Source organism: Saccostrea echinata, unplaced genomic scaffold, assembly GCF_033153115.1.
Source record: "Saccostrea echinata isolate AGI-Se365-2 ecotype Australia unplaced genomic scaffold, CSIRO_AGI_Sech_v1 ptg000029l, whole genome shotgun sequence".
Lineage (NCBI taxonomy): Eukaryota > Metazoa > Mollusca > Bivalvia > Ostreida > Ostreidae > Saccostrea > Saccostrea echinata.
Window position 1 is genome coordinate 42,481,808 of NW_026889778.1, and position 20,424 is coordinate 42,502,231.

General features: G+C 32.1%; 1 protein-coding gene across 1 annotated transcript in view; it reads right to left on the reverse strand.

Annotated features, from left to right (window-relative positions):
- The window catches only part of LOC133195967 (uncharacterized), a 38,444-nt gene that overhangs the window by 11,929 nt on the left and 6,091 nt on the right, over nt 1–20,424 (reverse strand). Inside the window, exons 3-7 of the mRNA XM_061331956.1 lie at nt 18,317–18,560; nt 14,522–14,677; nt 11,567–11,721; nt 9,633–9,776; nt 211–292 (exon numbers count right to left, since the gene is read on the reverse strand). Of these exons, the coding sequence (XP_061187940.1) occupies nt 211–292; nt 9,633–9,776; nt 11,567–11,721; nt 14,522–14,677; nt 18,317–18,560 (781 nt within the window). The remainder of the gene's footprint in view (nt 1–210; nt 293–9,632; nt 9,777–11,566; nt 11,722–14,521; nt 14,678–18,316; nt 18,561–20,424) is intronic.

The window sequence follows — 20,424 nt, forward strand, 5'->3', positions numbered from 1 at the left end:
TTTACTTTAAATCATCATAGAGTTGGCAAGTTTTATTTCAATACACACACTTTATTAAAGTAGCAAGGCCATTTTAAGCTTAATTTAAGCACTGATAAATAAGATAAAAGTGTTGTCTTCTTTTTTACAATAATACATGTACAATAAGGTTCAATATCTTGCTATCGTATTACACAAAAGCCTGTCACTGAGAACACTTATACAACTTACTTGTATCTCCTGTGGGGCCTATGGAGTCTAGGGCCAGTAGTGGATATAGTGAACAGGTAATATTACTGTAACGCCACAACTCCTGTAATGTAACAAATGTAATCAAACTTAAACAAAGCCAGTAGTGGATAAAGTGTATACATAGGTAATGTTACTGTAACACCACAACTCCTGTAATGTAACAAATGTAATCAAACTTAAGCATGCAAAGCCAGTGGGGGATATAGTGAATAGATAACATTAATGTGACACCACAACTCCTATAATGTAACTAATGAAATCAGACTAAAGCGGAGAAAGTAGTGGATATAGTGAATAGGTAATGTTACTGAAATACCATAGCTCCTGAAATGTAATAAATGTAATCAAGGTAAAAAAGAGCCAGTTAGTGAAATCAATAAGACTTTTACCGTTGCAGTAATTTACAACAACTGGACTGTTAAAACAAAGGTAATCAGAGATTACAGAGCTCACCTCAACAAATGTTGTCTTTAAGTAAGGCAAAGTCCCACACTAAACTAATAATCTAGGAGTGTGCATCCCTAGATGCAACATTTATGCAATTTTGGTCTGATAGGGCTTGCAGTTACTTGGGAATAGACTTATCTGAAAACTTAAAACTAGTCACTCATCCAGAAAATGTAAGTCAAATCCAGCATCCGAAGCAAGTTTTGAGATTGTTCGTCCCTTGATGCATCATTCATGCAAGTTTTGGTTCAAATAGACCTTATAGTTACTTGGAAATGAGATCTGCTCCCAAAACTTTAACCTGGTTACTCATCCGGAAAACGTAGGTCAGATCCAGCATCCAAAGCAAGTCCAGTAGTGTGAATCCTTAGATGTATCATCCATGCAAGTTTAGTCAATATAGGGCTTATAGTTACTTGGAAACGACATCTGCTCCAAAAACTTTAACCTGGTCACTCATCCCAAAAATTTAGGTCAGATCCAGCATCCAAAGCAAGTTCAGTAGAGTGCATCCTTAGATGTATCATCCATGCAAGTTTGGTCAATATAGGGCTTATAGTTACTTGGAAATGAGACCTGCTCCAAAAACTTTAACCATGCTCCAAAAACTTTAACCTGCTCCAAAAACATTAACCTGGTCATTCTTTAGCTGAAATTGCAGCATCTGAAACCTTGACTGGTACAATAAAACACACTAGAAGCATCCTCCATGCATCTCTGACTAATATAGGCCATAGAAGTACTTGAAAAGAAAACTGCTCCAAAAACCTTAACCTGGGACGCCGACGCCAACGTCGAGGGTATTACATAAGCTCCCCCAACTTCGTTGAGGTGAGCTAAAAAACCCAATTAAATCAAACTTAATCCAGGGCCATGCAGCAATAGGTATAGTAAACAAATCAAAATTATTATCACATAAGAACTACGAAATTGTAACAATTGTAATCAAAGTTAAACCAGAGCCAGTATTGGGTATAGTAATCAAAAATATTACTGAAATGCTACAACTTCTGTAATGTAACAATTGTAATTAACCTTGAACCATCACATTTTTACAAAACAAATGCTGAAATGACTGTTTGGCTTATATATATATATATATATATATATATATATATATATATATATATATATATATATATATATATATATTTAACATTATGTAATGAAATGATAAAAATACGACTGTGTTACAGCAACTAAAACTGTAATACCACAATTTTAATATCACAAATGAATATATATTGTAGTCATGCAACCTTACACATGTACATATATCTTATACATAAAAAATATTAAAGCATTACTATGAAAAAGGTAATGGCAAAATCAAGGATTTAATTGAACAAAGAATACATTATGATAATGGGTAAGTACAAACTTTGGTTTTTGGTACCAAAAAATATTGGGGTATAAGCTAGTGTTACCAAACACAAGTTAATTTTTTATTTGACAATAAATTAAAACATGCAATATTAATATATATATGTTGCATGTAGTTGAGCGTAACATTGAAAATTTTCACCCCAAGAAAACCACTGTCAACAGAGGTGCAGCCAAGGTTGACAATGGTTTTCGAGCAGTGAAAATTTTCAATGTTACACTCAACTATATAGTTACAATATTTATTATATCATACTGAATGTTTTATATAAATACATATAACAGTGAACCTTGTGCGCATTAATTCTGCGCAGTCGCTATTTTTTTTAATAACACCCGTTGTCAAGCAGTGTTGACTGTTACTACGCTGGAGGGCATGGCTTCATCATTCAGTGGGCAATATGAATGTTTTTTTAAAAATATTTCTCAACGAATCAGATTCAACTAATTTACAAGAAAATATAATTTAATATATTACCACATTTCAAAAGGTCTTTTTATTTATATTTCAATCATAAAATGCTTTCTTCTATATGTCTTCCATTTCCCCATGAACTTTAAAATTACAGTATCAAAATAGCATACATGCATTTTTCTTTTATCCCCAAACTGATTTTTTTCCATGAAGTCATTAATTCTCTTAGTGTACGTCATATAAATTTCATATCAAACTTTAAAGAATGGCATGAAAAAGACCTGGAGGAAGCAATAAGACAATACAGCATTGATTTCGAATTACAGGTTGTTGAGCACACAGGAAGCAGAAGTTGTTATGACTTCTCTGTAAATTTGACGCCATCACTGGCCATAATATGCTTGTCATGACAGTGTCCGGGTTACAGAAACGTTTATTTACCAGCGGCTGTGTTAGTGCTTTGTTGTCATGGTGGTTCCATTTACACAAGAAATTAAATTTAAACATCTCAGAAATAATTCCAACTTCACAAATACCTTCCTATTGACACTGTTAAGGATCAGTCTGCAAAATTCAATTATTACAATCTATGGCCACCAAGCCCTGGCATTGATTGGAACTGCAAGGTCATAAAATCACCCATATCTGTCTAACTATTTTCTACTTTTAATTAGAATGTATAAACATTGGACTGAAAGAAATTAAATGGTACTTCATGAATTTTTAAAATTATTTTCTGTGACAGATTTAACACATCTTAATCAAGAGGTCACCTAAAAAATTGCTAATTTTCGACCCACATCAGTATAAAATAAATACTGCACAAATGACGCACAGAGTTAATTAATCTGTAGGTACATTAATTGATTTTGTTTGTACTAATAATAAACCACAAATTTGCCTTGCTCTTTTAGCACTCGATAAAAGTTCAAACATCATCCATCAGTGATGCTTAACTTATCAGAAAAAAAAATACAAAGTGAATTGTGAGAGTTGATCTCATTTAAGTCATTGACATGTTAAAGGAACTATAATTCACTTTCTGAAGATAAAAAACTAAAATCAAACTCCTAAAAATCAAACTGGACGACAGGAAATGGATTTACTACATACTTAACCACTCCAACAACTGTACAGGTTTTTTTGTTGTTGTTTTTTTTTTGGAGCAGAAAAAAAAATTCATAAGCATTTTCAAATATAAAATTTGTTAAAAGGACAAATTAATTAATGCATGTACCAATAATTTCAATGCAGTGGCAAGGCTAAATAATGTAACCACAAGTAACCCTGCTAGAATGGTGAAACTACAAGAAGATAAATGAATGAAATCAATTTATTGTTCACAAGTTCTGTCACCTGAGGTAGTGGATTAATTGAATCATCAGCCTTAAATGCTCTCAAATCATGGCATTAACTCAATACTCAGGGTCATTTATTTCAAATTGCTTCATTATCAGCCATAATTCATCAAAGGGGGAGAACTCCTTGAATACCAAAATGCCAAGGGGAGGTAAGAGTTGGTTCATAAGCAGCAGGAAATAGATGACTTCTAGTCAACACCCGACATTATGTATACAAAAGGTGTCTGGTACAATGACATTTACATTGATAATCAAATCATTAATCAAGTATTAAGTAAATCATTATATATACTTTTTTTCCTATCAAGACTTTTTTTTAAAAAAACTTTTATGCAATCAAACATTGATAGAATTCATAATTTCTCACCATTGAGTGCAAAAACTAAAAGGCAAGATTTTAATAATCTAAAATATTTGTCTTATTGCACTGAATAACCTAGATACCTGTAGAATATTTTACTTACGATCAATTATATTTAGGAAATTGCTGTTAGATAAGGCTTCAGTTTTCAAGGAACATTTGTAGAGTTCTAGATGACACTTAATTTGACAAGAACATTTAGCATTAAGCCATAACTTGTATTCTGCTTCCCTCACTGGATCTACTTTAAAATTCCATCAATTCTTCTAAAGAAGACATGCAGGTTCCCTCTAATCCACTAATTTAAATGTTGATAACTGTTTGAGATAACCTTGCAAAAAGACAACAGACCAGCCGGAGTGTCTTCTAAATGGTGATTCATCAAAGGTTGGAATGAATACATGAAAATTTTATTACTGAAGCCTAATTAAGAATAATTTCCTGTGTCTTCCAGATAGTGATTGGTCAAAAAAGGGTTTAGATTGAATATATATATTAGAAAAAAGTTATAGTTACAGTAAGATAATAAGATAAAGAAAATATACTATGAATGTTTGGATCTGATATATTCCTGATTATTCACTAATGTCTTCGTCATAGTTGATTGGAAACATTTCCAGTCCCTCTCTGACGACGGATAAGACGTTCTATGGTGAAAAAAATCATTAAAAACTGCACAGCAACCTGTTCTTTCCTTTTTCTTTACTTAGGTAATGCAATAGCCAGACCCCATGGAACTTCCATCAGCCATACCATGATTACAAAAAATTCAAATTGTCTTTAAATATTGAAAAACATACTGTGTATATCTTTAGTGCATCAACTGGTATATAACAAGATGTGTTGACAAATCTGTCATCATCAATATGCATGTGTTTTTGCCTTTTTGTCATTTTCCCTAAGTGACGTCATACATTTCATGGTTGAGAAATTCTGAACACCGATTTGAGTGCATTTGAGTGCACAGTTACCAAGATACCCCTTTGACCAGTTTCCTAAATTTCGGTCATGCAGTCAAAAACTTTCCGCATATTATGTTACCCTACATTTCTTTTTCCTTTCAGCATACAATCTTAAGCTGGTAAAATTATGGTGACCATCAAGATGTGATCATGTAGTTGCATGTTCTAATTTGATTTACTGACCAAATTCCAATTATTTCAAGTAAACATGTTGGTGCTGTACACAGTTATTATAGGTAATAAAAAGAAAAACCTATAAAATGGGCTGATATAATGTCAACACAGGTACACATACACTTTTAAATGTTTTGACTCACTAAGATCCAAAGCATGAAAGATGATGAATTTAATTAGTCTTGGGCTTATTTGAAGGAGATATCCAAATATTGGTCAAATCATGTTAGAAAAATTTATTAAGGTCATCTAGTGGTCAATAATTATTCAATATTGACCTCAAATTTCACCTCCCGTTTCTCTCCTAGTTTCTATAGCCATTGATAAGATCCCACATCAATGAATTGATTGCCAAGATATTGCCTATTTATGGGGATCCACTGATCAACAATGATGAGGCTGATCAAATATTACCAATTTACAACCTTTAAGTTTATTCACATGGCAATTTACCTAATCAAGTCTGAGACCATTACAAGAAAGCTGAAGATGTCTCCTGCTTGGAAAAGCCATTTCCCATTCTATACAACAAATATGACAAGTGACTCAATGGTGACTAAACATCTTTGAAAAGTTCATTACCTTGTGTTTAGTGTTTGCCTACCTCCATTAATTGGTTAAAAAAAAAATAAAATTTAAGAAACAAATAGCCAAAGAAGGCTTTATTTGATTGTGAAGTGTAATGTAATCTAACATATTTTACATACAAAATACCATGACTGAAATTTCTGTACACTGATCTGCACAGAAATTAAACAAGAGTAAAGAATGCATCTTTTACCAATTATAAATCAATGTATGTTAAAGTAAACTCTGAAATTTGTATTGAAAACATCTTAGACTGGTTTTCTGTGAATTGTACAGTAAAACTAATAGTGAAGTGCCAGGGACAAACAGATTTGATTTGACTGTTATAAATGTAATTTGTTATATCCATTGAAGTTCACTACCCGTTTTAAAACTAAGGGGATTAAACATCACTTCACTGTGAGCGTGAATTCATTATAAGTGTGTTCACTATATCCATGTTTTACTATATTTGTATCTCAACCCGTGAACCACTGACTGACCCTCTTACTGCACAATTACCATTCTCATAAAAACAGACTTCTCTGTATATATACCCTATAATAATACAGATATATAAACCATACATGCAAAAATCACTAACTGTGATCTAGAAAGGCTATTGAAAGTCATCGAATTTAAGGGAAGAAAAGTTCCTGTTGGTATAAAATGGATAAGTCTGCCATTACAGCCACATAAAGACCAATCCCAAATCAATGCCGCCCCAGTAGCTGTCTTTGTCTGTTTGTAATACCCAGTTTCCCTATCCATTCATTGCTGCTCCATTTAGGGGATTATCATATTGGTCTACTTTGCTGCCCATCTACCGTCAAAAACCTGTGTACTTTTACAGTCCAATAATCTGATCATGCAAAGGGTTTTAAATGCTTTCACCACTTAATAGACCAAGAGTGGAGAATTAAGCCTTGGAAAAATGACTTCAAACATAAAAATTTTAAATGAGATTCAAAACTTTGGCCCTCTTTGTCTCAGGTTTACATCGAAACCTTAAAATCCAAAAATTTTATGCTGATGTAATTTCTAGCGCAATATATTGCCTTTAAATGAAACAGCCATCAGCTGCCAAACATTTCTTTTTCCTTAAAAATATTTACTCAAAATTTATAGCCTGTTATCCAGGGCTTTTATGAAAGACATACAGACAGACATTTGTAAGTCTTAAAATAACATGGAAGTCCTTTAAAACGTCAAGAGTTTTGTCTAGTTTCAAAGATTTAACGACAGTGCTCTTCAAATGCTAGTGTCAACTATCATAGATATATTGATCAGACACAAAAGGGATAATGGTCCCGCATGCGGATATGGTAAATATCCTAATTCAAAGGATCGGAAGTGTAGTGGGTACATCGTGTCACAAAGACACCCCATGAAATTACTGTATACACAACTTTTACTTGGAAACCAGGAATGTGCAGCCATGTTATGGAAGAGCTAGTGTTGTAAATGAACAGCACTTTTTGAATTATGAGGTTTTAAAGCTTTTGAATATATTCTGTGCTAATTTTTCCCCTAAGTTAAAATGTTATGCACATTTCTATGACTTTTATTAAATATTAAAACACTAGTGAAAAGATAATGGCTGTTTAAAAAAAGATTTAAGAAGTCAATAACATTTTCTGTAAACTATTCTAAATTAAGCTATAAATAAATAAAGAAAAATATTATTTTTGCAAATATTTCAATACAATGAGGTACTGATATAATAGCTTAATTAACATTCAACATGAAAGCCCTTTAGTAAATTTTACCATGTTGAACATGTTGAAGTAGTTTGTTGTTCTTCAATTGTTCAACACAAACAAAAGATTTTTCAAAACATTTTCAATTACATGTTAGAAAATAACATCAATAGTAAACAGTCAAGAGATGCTGCTGCTGTGACGATTTTACGTAACATACTCAAGTGGCAAAGCCTTGAAAATCAATTGCGTACCAAGCGTGAACACAAAAGAAAGCATTAAATCATGAATCTGATCAATTGATTGTCATTATCTGCTCTATAACAGTCAATTTAATTTACAGATTCCCTGCAACCAAGCTCTACACAGATAAATGGGGGTCTCGAACTTAATAGCACCTTATATAAGAGCTCCTCTACTTGACTGTATAGTGCTTCCGTGGTGGAGCTAAGATTTCAAGAGCTTGTTTCACTCTGATTTCTTTTCTGCTGAGACTCCGAAGAGAGGCTTTCTTATATAAGAGTTCCTCTACTTGATCGTATACTGCTTCCATGGTGTTTTCAAGAGCTTATTTCTTTTCTTGTGTAGAAAGGCTTCTGATGTGCTTATTTTCATGATAATAGCTCTTAGACTTACGGAGAACAAGAAATGTGGCTGAAGGCAAGATAGCCAACCAGGGCAGTTCGATCTACACAGATAAATTGGGGTCATAAACTTGAATAAAAGAGTCCCTCCACTTAACTTTAGACTGTTTTCGTGGTGGCCATCCAAATTAAGATTTTTAGAGCTTTTTTTTGACTCAGATTTCTCTTCAACTTTTCTGGTAGAAAGACTTCTATTGTGGTAATAGCTCTTAAACTTATGGAGAGCAAGAAATCACTGTTACACACTGATAAAATGCAAATTTGATGTTTTATTATTTGCCCGTTTATTTTGTTTTATTTCACAGTAACCCCTCAATAACTCATATATCCAAAAAATACTTGTTGTCGCAAGAGGATATACTCCACTTGTTGGTGCTCTTCCTCTGTACTAACCCTATCTCTCTCTCTCTCCCCCAAAACCAATCAATATGGTTTTCAAATATATGTAAAAAAAAAAAAAAAATTAAAAAAAAAAAAAATCTAGTTTAATAGCCCAGATTCATTTAGAGACTGTTTCATAAAACAGATTCTCATTTGAAATGCTTGAGAGACTGTTAAGAATTTCCGTGATGTTTCACACAAATGAATAAAAATTGGCTTAAAACAAATAATAAATTTCTCTGAGATCAATTTGAAATACCATTTCAGCAAATCACTGTTTACAATAGTGATTTTTTTTTCATTCCATAGAATGTCCAAATAAGTGGGATTTCAATCCAACATAACGATTTGCGGTCAAAGTACTCGCTGTATGTACAATTATATTTCATTTTACCATAACCCAAAATTTGGTGCAATTACACAGTTTAACTAATGCATATATTTATGTTTCTGCTCAGATCATAAACCTCTTTGCAATAAAATATTAATCCTGTTATTTCTAGCTAACTGTAATTTACCTGTTCACAAAACTTGACATGATTAGCATAAAATATATGCACAAGATGAAATTTTCACTTAACATACAAATAATAATTAATTTGAATTACTTCCCCTTATCATAGATGGGGGACATTTTTTTGTGGCAAGACAATTTTGAAAAATTATGCAGAGGGGTTCCTCACAATCTCTTAGCTGTCTTACTTTTTGACCACCCCAGGCCTATACATGTACTTTAAAATTTTATAGCTTAAGGTTGATCAAAATGTAAAAAAACAAATAGATCATGATGAACTTCTGTAAATTATGTGTAAATTTCCTGCCAATATTAAAATGTTATTTATAATGCATGCAGAAGTTTTGCCTCTTAATTGACATTTTTCCTTCAAACAAATTTTACTGAATGTATAGGTTAATCATGCATTTGTATGCCTGATTTTGTCTGAATGTGCAAAAGTGTTGAAAAATGATGCTTTAACCACAAGTTTATCCAAGAATGTAACCTTACCAGACTTCCTAGTTCCAGCATCTCTTTGAAGATGGTCTGTCTGCCGAGTTTACTGGCCAGAGTCAGGGGGGTTAAGTTTACCGCATTCTTAATATCGGTTTTGGCAGGAAGTGTGTGATGCCTTACGATGTATTTATACATTTCCTACAACAAAAATCAAATCATATCTTATCATTCATATTTGAACATTTGAAAATATTCCCAAGTTAACGTTCCTTGTCTTTGAATTTTAAAAAAAAATTAACATATTAACCTCTACAAGATATTTAAGGTAATACTGTCATGTGCATCCAACACCTAAGAATGTATTGTAGAACATCTTTTCTTGTACTGTGACATCACTTATTTTAGGGGGTGGGGGATGGGAATTTCATCGCTTTCAAGGTATGAAGAACCCACCATTTAACATATCTGCTTCGAAATGTAAAATTTCATATACCAACTTAACACTTCTACAACCATAAACAAATCCCCAAGACAAATATTTTTTCCTAAAACCACTAAAACTTGACCCCACATAAATAAGTGATTTTACTAGAAATTATCCACAGGTCAGCTAGTGGACACAATTGCCCATCTTTCTCATGTTTCTATATTATAAGGAAATATAGTAAAACACACTGATGTTGAAGTGCCAAAACGAACAATTTTGATTCATTCAAATACACGAAATTCATTTTATCCATCAAGTTCATAATATATTGTTTTAGGAATGAAAATCACTCTGCACTAAGTGTAAATTTTTTATGTGTTCAAAATACTGTGTTTTACTGCCCATTTTTCTGTAACAGGAGCTATAAGTACTTTGTCCATCTTTCTTTAAGGAGGTATATAATTATTTTGAATTTCTAGTAATTTGTATAGTGTATTAATTTTAAATGGCATAAAATATCAAAACAGTGCACTAATAATTAATATTTGTAATCATGGAAATGGGAATTTTATAATTATAACATGGGGTTTAAATTTAATTTACAAAGGTACAAGAAGCACACTATAAGTCTGCACCTAAGAATATTAAGGAATTACTTTAACAATCTTATGGAAAGATCCTATAATTCCAATACATCCTAATACTTTTATACAGATCGAGTCATGTTGAACTTTCTTGTTGAACTTTCTCGTAAATCTCTTTCTAAAGTGCAACCTTGGACTAAATTTTTGCAATACCCAGTTGTACTCAAGCCAGAAGTTATAGCTACTAAGTTAATCCTATGAAAGTACACACTTTAGAAATCAATCAAAGTACTGAACATGCATGAGGAGCATGCTAATGGTCCAATTAAATCTTAAAAGTATGTAATTTCTTATTAATCTGTATTGCAAACGGAAAAGAGGTGGAAAAAAGAAAGAAATCATTTCTTAATGCATAAAATCATAATTTATTACATGATATAAAATCATGTCTTCAGACATAAAATTGCCTCGAAAAATTACACTGTCTCTCTCAATCCCACCCACCATCCCTCTCTCCAAAAGCGATTTGATTTGTTATATGACGTGCTTGTTCTTTCTTGGACAATAGAGTGACCTTTATATCACTGACCCTAGGTCAATAAACATTCAGTCCACAAATACCTGGCGTACACTCACATGTTAATGAATTGAGCAAATCTAAGGCATTTATAAATAACACATTTAATTGACCTCAATGAGCATAAAGAAGTTAATGAATCTTTAAATGTATATTTGTCTACCTTAAATTGTAATCCTAACCTTGTTTTTCTCAAAATTTTCAGCAGACAATATTCCATTTATAATTTATTTCTTTATTGCGAGGGATTGAAGGGGGTTATTGTGGTTTTATTTTCTCTTACCACTTGCCTGCATATGACCACCATATGAAGGGGGTTATTATGGTTTTATTTTCTCTTACCACTTGACTGCATATGACCACCATATGAAGGGGTTATTGTGGATTTATTTTCTCTTACCACTTGATTGCATATGACCACCATATGAAGGGCTGTGTTTCCAAATGTGTCCTGTGCATTGGGGTCCCCTCCGTGGTCGATGAGGTAGTCGTAAATTTCCTGGTTACCTGTCGCCGCTGCAAAATGTATGGGGTATTCACCATAGTAAGCGTACCCTGAAAATATAAAGCAGATCTCATTATTATTGTCAATACATGACGTCCTTACAGATGCAAGCACTTGACATAATTGTAAAATCACTTATTTTCATCGAGTTGCATTTCCATGGTATGGGGAAAAAAATATTGGTTCATGAGGATTTGATTTCATGGTGAAGAAATTTAGTGTCAGGGATTTGTTTGAAAGTTCCATGGAGGACACAAGTTTGTGGGTCTCTATATACATACAGTAAAACACACTTACAGCAAACATGCTTTTAATGAATCCATGCATGCAAATATCAAAGTGATTTTCATTCCCCGAGAGCTTAAATCATATTGTAAACTTAACGGATATAATGCATTACGTTTATAATGAAGCAAAAATCTCTCATCACTGGCAATTCGCTATAAGCATGTTTTACTGTAACTCTTCTTTGCTTAAATAAAACAATTTTTTCATTTTCTCTGAAAAAATACTAAGAAAATTCACATAAAATAATTAAGAGCTAATATCAATATTTTTATGCTGAAATCATATTTCAGAAGAGATGTCTTAAAGATTCATTAAATAAAATTTTTGTGTAGCATTCCTCATTAGTACTGTTATCATACTTGCCAACCTTCAACATGTAAAAATCTGGTCATGACCATATTTGGAAAGTAAAAAAATCTGGTCATACCGCGTAACGACATTCATATATAATATTATTATAGTAGCTAGAACAGAGTGATGTCCGTGAATACATTAATTAAAGCATTCATATTAACTTTATATATGGGGTTCTGTTGCAAAAAATAGTAGTTAAGGTTTTGAAACATAGTGCTTTCTATTTGGGTCATTTGACTACAATTTTGGGCTTAAAATAAATATACTAGACATAATTATATATAAATATGCAGCATTTAAGAATATCCTTGTTTACTTTAATATTTTCAAAAATGTCTGTAGCTGTGAAAAATCTATATCAAAGTACAGCCCCATGTATTTTAAAATAAAACAGTGCATATTGATTTGTGTGTATAGAGAACTTGGTGTGGGGAGATCTTTTCAAACAAGTTGAAAATTGACATGGATTTACTTCTGAGCACAATCGATGGGTATATATACACTGCTAAAGACAAACACATTTCAACTTTCCTACCAAATCTGCTGAAAGAAAAAGGTAGAATTTAGTACTTTATGTTGGGAAAATCTAATCTAATTTCAGGACCACATAGAAACTAATAGATTCTTTGTGTATTTTTTGTGTCTTTATATCATGACAAGAATTTTTTTCTCTCAAAAAGATGACCAAAATATCTTTTTATAAAATGTTACAGTCTAGGTTAAATTGTATGCCAAAGAAGAAAAGCTTATCATAAAATCTGGAGCCATCTGCATGGGCATTTAAAATTTGGAACCATAGAATTATGGATGATTACACAAAACATAATACTGCAAAATATTTGGATTAAACAAGCTACAGTGAATAAACATTTCAGTAATTTTTTTCCCTGATGCGATTTTTTTTTTTAATCAATGTTTCTTCTCCTTTGTTAATAAATGGATCATCCAAACATAATCCTATGTAACTGTAATCATTCTTCAGTATGGCAGTTTATTTTCTACAGATATGATTATATTCAAGCAAACATTACAAATACAGCCTATAGTCAGCCAAATGTAACCTGATGCTGTATCAGAAAAATGTTACCACTTTGAAGTCCCACTTTCGGACCTGATGACTGACGCCATCCCAGGTTACGAAAAAAGAACAAAATTGATATTTTAGGAAGCAAAGACCATACAACAGTTTCACATCACAAGTATCTTTTTCACCAACTATTGACGGAAATTTAATGGTAAAATTATCAGTGCCACGGGCGGCTAGCTTTAGAAATTGTTAGACCAGAATTAATGGCCAATGACGGGGAATTAAACGTCACTCATAAGACATGGTACTATCTCGATTCGGTACTGGGGGGTACTTGTCCCAGCAAGGGAGTTGCCCTCTTTTATGACAACAGAATTTAATCGTTCTGACACAACAAGGCTTCTGCTGATTCAAACTGAGGAATATTTTATTGTCAGTATCATAAATTTTTTATTAATACAATTATCTGCTGAACTTATTATTTTTTAATCCATGCTCTTCCGATATTCTAAATAAATCAATGATTATTCCTATTTTCCATGAAACTCATTCAACTATATAGTGTTCCATTACTTCGGAAAGACAGCTATTTCAAAATCAAGTTAGAAAAATAGATTAGTTGTAATAAAATTCCTTCATAATTAATTTATCTAGTAAATGAATGTCTATAGGGATAAACTTGTAGCTCAAAGCTGCATTTGTTGTTTTTGTCAAAAAGAAATAATGTTTGTCAAATGTTTGTAAAATAATCTTTGTACCAGGAATCCAATCAAAAGAACTTCTTCATGAATGAACAAGGTAAGATGGGGCTATCCTTTAAGGTTATCTGAAACTTTTCCAAATACATCTTGCTCAAATCAATTAAAGCATATAAACAATGTACATGTGTATTGTAGCAAGTGCTTCTAGATCAAGTAATGTACTTGTTCTGATGCAGGCATTGTTTAATTATGATGTGACAAAATAGCCTCTTTTTCTTGCATGTTTGGAAAAATACATGTACAGTCAAACCTCATTATCTCCATCTTGATGGGACCAAGAAAAAAACTGAGAGATATCCAAGGATTCAAGATATCAAGGGTAAATTGCTTCAAGAATATGTGGTTGGGACTTCAAAATCACTTCCACATATCCATGCTATTCAAGATATCGGTTTTCGAGATACATCACAAACTACAAACCTTCATAATCGGTAGTTTTGGTGTAGCCCTTCTTCTGGTCCTCCGGCAGGAAGAATCGCCCTGTGCATCGCTGGTCAATCAAAGCACCTTTTTTGATGAGGAGTTTTACAGCATCCAGACTACCAAACACGATAGCTATATGCAGAGCGCTCTCTCCTAAAGTGATAAGAAAAGGAAGATAAATATTTTATCTCAGAAATATTTAGATGATATTTTTTTTTTCATAAATGTTTCTGTAAGAGATCCTATAGAGTGCAGTTTACTTTCTCCGGCAAACACAGAGAGAGAGAGATAGGAAAAAAATGCTTATTTTACATCAGCATTCCCCCCCCCCCAAAAAAAATATATATTAATAAGAGATTTTTTGGAGAAACTTTTAATTAATAAAGGCTCTCATGGATATCAAGATCAAACTGTCCAATATGTCACATGAAATTATGCACATTCTTTTGTAGATGAGTAGAAATTCCCCACTCATGCAGTGATACTTTTAACATTCAAAAGTGAATTCAGCAGTTGCTAATAATTTGTAATTTCCATTGCAACAAGGAATGCATATGATTAAATAACTAGCAATTATTCTGCAATCACAAAGAAGTTTTATTTCATTACTAAATTGCAAATGCCAACTGCCACTTTGAAAGTAAATTAAAAGCCATGATTTTTTTCATGTCACTTACTCCCGGTTTTATATTAAGTTCTAAACACTTTGAAACCAATGTGTCCTTATAATTATGTAAAATCAAATATGAGTACATGTACTAATTGTACAACTCAATGCAATTGAAATAAACTTCAAAATTTTTTCTCAGAGTGGTTTAGTTTAAGTATCAATAACCACGATGTTTAATGCCAGCTCTTAAAATTGATTTTTTGATTTCATACTCTTGATTTCTATGGGCTTCACAATAAAAAGAAAACTGATCTCGGCCCTCCAAGGCAGATTTCATTGTCACCAACAACACAGCGTCTAAACACACTGATCACTCAATTAAATACCTTTTTTAATACAAATCCGAGCTGGCTTGCCAAGACTAAATGGTTATGATGGGTAATTTAAATCCTTTTTTACCAGTAATCTAAACCTATCAGGTTGATGGTGACTAAGGTAGTATGTATGAATTTAATTTTTTTAATACACTTCTTTTGAATATGACCTTGAACAACTGTGACCATGACTCTGGATTAATTTAAAACATTATATACTGTTTAACAAACTATGCTATGTGTTAATTGTATTTCTTTGCTTCTTTCTATCATTGACACAATTGTAGATGAATGTCTTAGTTATCAACATTGGTCCAAATTTTATTATTAATTTTTTTAGTTAATTTAGCAAAGTCAACATAAACCCTTAATCAATATTCATTTTTTTTCATACTGGGCCATAGCAGATTTCCCACCTAAATAATTTCAGACGCGTAGAACAGGAATTTCATCTGTAAACATGACTCTACCCAAATGGAAGCAATAACACCTTATCAAGCCCAAACCTCACAGTGGGATTAAAACTCTACATTGATTTTGTTTCATATCTTTTTTTTTCAAATTTTATATTTCTCTTGCTGCCTTGTTTGACATTATTTGGTTTATGAACAAAACATTCGAACAACAGATTGAGTTTTTTTATATTGTTCCCAAGAGGAAAATGAAACCACCAAACAAACATGAGTGTTGTCAGGAGCATCCAAGTCCATTCATGGGAACTTAAAATCATTAATAAATTAAAACTCCATTCGTAGTATTATAGTTATCCCCACTACTGCGTTGCTGGCAAAAATCATGCTGACAAAGAAATTTTGGTACTTGTTTTTAAAACAGCACTTTTTTCTTCATTAAAATGACCAAAACCATTGTACGACATGCACAGGTTTAATTCTTACAGAAATATCTAATTTCTACCACACAGAAAACAATCCCTTTACTTTATATCTTTAACAAATAGAGAACTATACTTTAGTTGTATCAAGTGAATTCTAGACCATTTTAACAGTCCAGTGCGCACACAACTAATGAATTAAAGTCCAACCCAAAAAGATAGCATTTTGGTAACCTAATGATTCCACTACTGATATAGCATCATGATATATGATGATACTGATATAACACGATACATGATACAATGTGGAACTAATGAATGACTAAGCTGCATTCTGTTCAGGTTCACTGACTCTCTGATAAGACAGATAACTCTTGCTATGATAACTTAGTATTATACCTACGTAAAATTATTGGGGAGAAAAGACCATTTCTGTCAAATTTTGCCAACCCCCCCCCCACATGCAATGTATGCTAAATTGTGTGCATTTAATTTTTATTTATAGATTGAGATTTTTTTTTTGAAAAACATTAACAATAAAGCAAAATTTTACATGAGTAAACAGAGGGGATGATGAACTTAATTAAATGTATTACATTTGTCTGTAACGGAGGTGATGAATAACTTAAACATATTACATTTGACTGTAATGGAGGGATGAACTTAAACATATTACATTTGATTACATTTGACATTAACGGAGGGGATGATGAACTTAAATGGATTACATTTGACTGTAATGGAGGGGATGAAGAACTTAAATGTATTACATTTGACTGTAACGGAGGGGATGATGAACTTAAACATATTACATTTGATTACATTTAAATATATATAAATCTATTAATGGATTTTGGTATACAAATATAATGAATTAAGGATAAAGCAAAGTAAAATAACCAAGTTTTACTGTAATAGTATATGTACACACTTATATTGCAAAATATCATAAAACTTCAGAGTATTTTTATATCATTATAGGTTAATACCAAGCACCACTTGCAATAGCAAATATTTTCACAAGAGTGTGTTTTTAGTGTGTCAAAAAATAATTTTCACATTTTCTCTGCATAATATCATCTACCATTAACTTACTTATTCATACCTGGTTATAACAATTACCGAGGTAAGCCTGCTGCTTTTGCAGTAATGAAACTTTTAAAATTCATCAATGATACTGAAACATTTGCCAGCATTTGGCATTTACGATCAAAATTATTCATCTTTGTCAAATAATAGAATAATAGAAGCTATTTAATGTTCCTATTTATAAATGTACAGTAATTTAATGAAAATGTGACCATTAACCAAAGCTAAATAAAAAGTGTCAAGTCATTCTTGGCTGTACATTTAATACCAAGCTTTCTTAATGTTTCCCAAGAATACTTCGGCTTTTACAAATCAGCAATTATTCAAATCATTTTGCCATAAACTAAGAAAGTAAAGTCTTTTTTCTTTTCTCATGCAAAACGGTCGACAAAATGATGGCAGGCTGCTATTGGCCTTTAAGGTGTTTCCAGACAGTTAATTTTTATAGTTTCCAAGGAAATAATCACATTGGTTTCGACAACCAATACCATGAATGCAGTGACCAATCTGTTCTCACTGTGCAAATCAAAGTTTGAAATTGTTCTATTGCTATATATTCAATTTTGTCGGGTACCACAATCAATACCTATCATTATTAATGACATCGAATGGGGATATAGCATGATTAATATCATAATCAAATATAAAATAGAGTACCAACAATATATCTACCTAATGAAAAATGAAACACTGTTAATTTGTTTCCAAAATAGATTATTAATGAACCTTTGAGTAAGAGTTGAGACATTCATTTTTCATTCAGAAGACTTTTTTCTCTCCTCTACTACAAGCAATTTTATCTGGATCACCAGTTTTATTGAACCAATTGATGTATAATTAATCAAAGACACTAAACATTTACACACTATATATACTGACGTACATACCAAAATATTCTTCCCCTTCGTAAACATCCAGGCTAAGTTTGGGATACAAATTTAAAAGTATTTCACCAACAGCATGATGAGTCGGAGAGTCTAACAGATATAACAAATGGAATGGACTTTCACCCACCCCACCCCTTTTATTGAGGTCCCAACATGCTTCATGAGGGACCACTTTGTTGAAGTAATCCTCCTTGAATTCACTCAATAGTTGTTCGTCTGTACGAGTTTCCCATACTGTTGAACCCTGCAATATAAAATTATGGCATTAATGTACAGGATAAAAGTACTACAATTGATGTTACCATTTTAGTCTAAGGTGAAATGCAGACATCTATGTTTCAAATTATAAAACTGAATTTGTAACTACTTGATTCAAAAACTTTGTATTTATATATTAATTTAAAGGGTAAAATATAATTAGTATACTTTGGTCTTGAATATATTGCTACCATGTCTGCAATTTAATACAATAAAACTCCTAAAAAAGTAAATGTACCAAAGTCTAAAAACAATGCAGTCATGACATGCATATACTATTGAAGTATTCCTTAATTTTTTTATTGTTAAGTAATTATAAATAATTGCATATCCTTTATTTCTACTAACATAGACATATTTAATAATCAAAATTACTATGTATAAGGCTCTAATTTAATTCTGGATTCACAAAAGCTAAAATAAAATTTCGCATGCATGCATACAGAACATTAATCTACCATGAACATAATGAATTAAGATAATTAAGCTCTTCAGGTTAAAAAATAATAATAAAGATGGAATTTTTTAGGCACATCATCCTTTGAACAGACACAAATCCTGTAAAATGCAATGTGCAATAGGTGGCCTTGTGTAGAGGGCTCTTTATCCATTCACTGTCGAGTAGTACTGATTTGACATTTTTTTATCTAAATATTTCAACCATCAGTGAATCAGTTACTGTGCCACATATAACCTACTGCCATTAGAAATTGTGGAAATGTTCCAAAAACACTTTCTGACCTTTTCCAAAAATTCCATGTGACCTTTTCAACCTCTCTTAAATAAGAAATATAGGAGGCAAGAAAAACAATAATAAACTTTACAGCTTACTCATAATATAGCTAAAATTATCAAAGCAGATTATTCATCACTTTATTTAAAGCCATTCTGCACATTAAAAGGGAACAAAAGAAATATATCAACAATGAAAAGGAGAGAAATTTGTTTAAATGTTTTTTCCCCCTTCTAAAACTATCCAAACATGGATATAATCTCTGCTAAACCTATTATTTTCAAACAAATTTCATCTGAATGATTTGAGGGTAAACAGTTTTATCTTGAAGGAGTTAGAGTGTCAATATAGTTTGCTTTGGAGTATAGCAGACCCAATTTTGGATAGTTACAAAGGAACGGGGTGGGCAAGTGCACTGGGTGTACACGCTTAGCCTCAATCCATACTGTCCCATAATTAGTTATTATGAAGGTCAACATTTTAAACATTTGAGAGCCATCCAAATTATCAGAGGAACCTCTGTTCTCTTCACTTTAACATGTTTAATATGTCAACTTTTATACAGAATTATATAGATGCTCAAATCCCCTAGCTGCAGAACTGTACATAGCTCTCTGGTTGAGAAAATTCGGACAGGCAAACCAGAGAGCTACAGATCCAAGCACTGTTAAAAACTTCGATATACGGCGACACTTTTTAGTAGCTCTCTGCGGGTATTATTCTTGTATTACTGTATAGTATATATGCGTTCCCCCGTTTAAAGTATGGTACGTTAATTAACCATGTATTTTATTCTTATTCCTTATACTTCATTTATCTTCAGGGTGCATTGTTTCAGCATAATCCCATCATAGGGATGTCAGAATGCGAATTTTAAAAGCTGACATTCCAAGGCCATATGGGGCTGTTTGTAAGCATTGAAAAATTAATAAAGTATTAGGAATACAAGTAAAATAGGGTTAATTAAATAATATCATCCTTTAAGTGGGGAAATGCATATAATGGATGAAATAATACCCGAAGTAGGCAACAAAAATGCATTGTCGTAAACGAAGGACGTTTTTACAATGCTAGGATCTGTAGCTCACTGGTTTGTCTGTCCAAATTTTCTCAACCA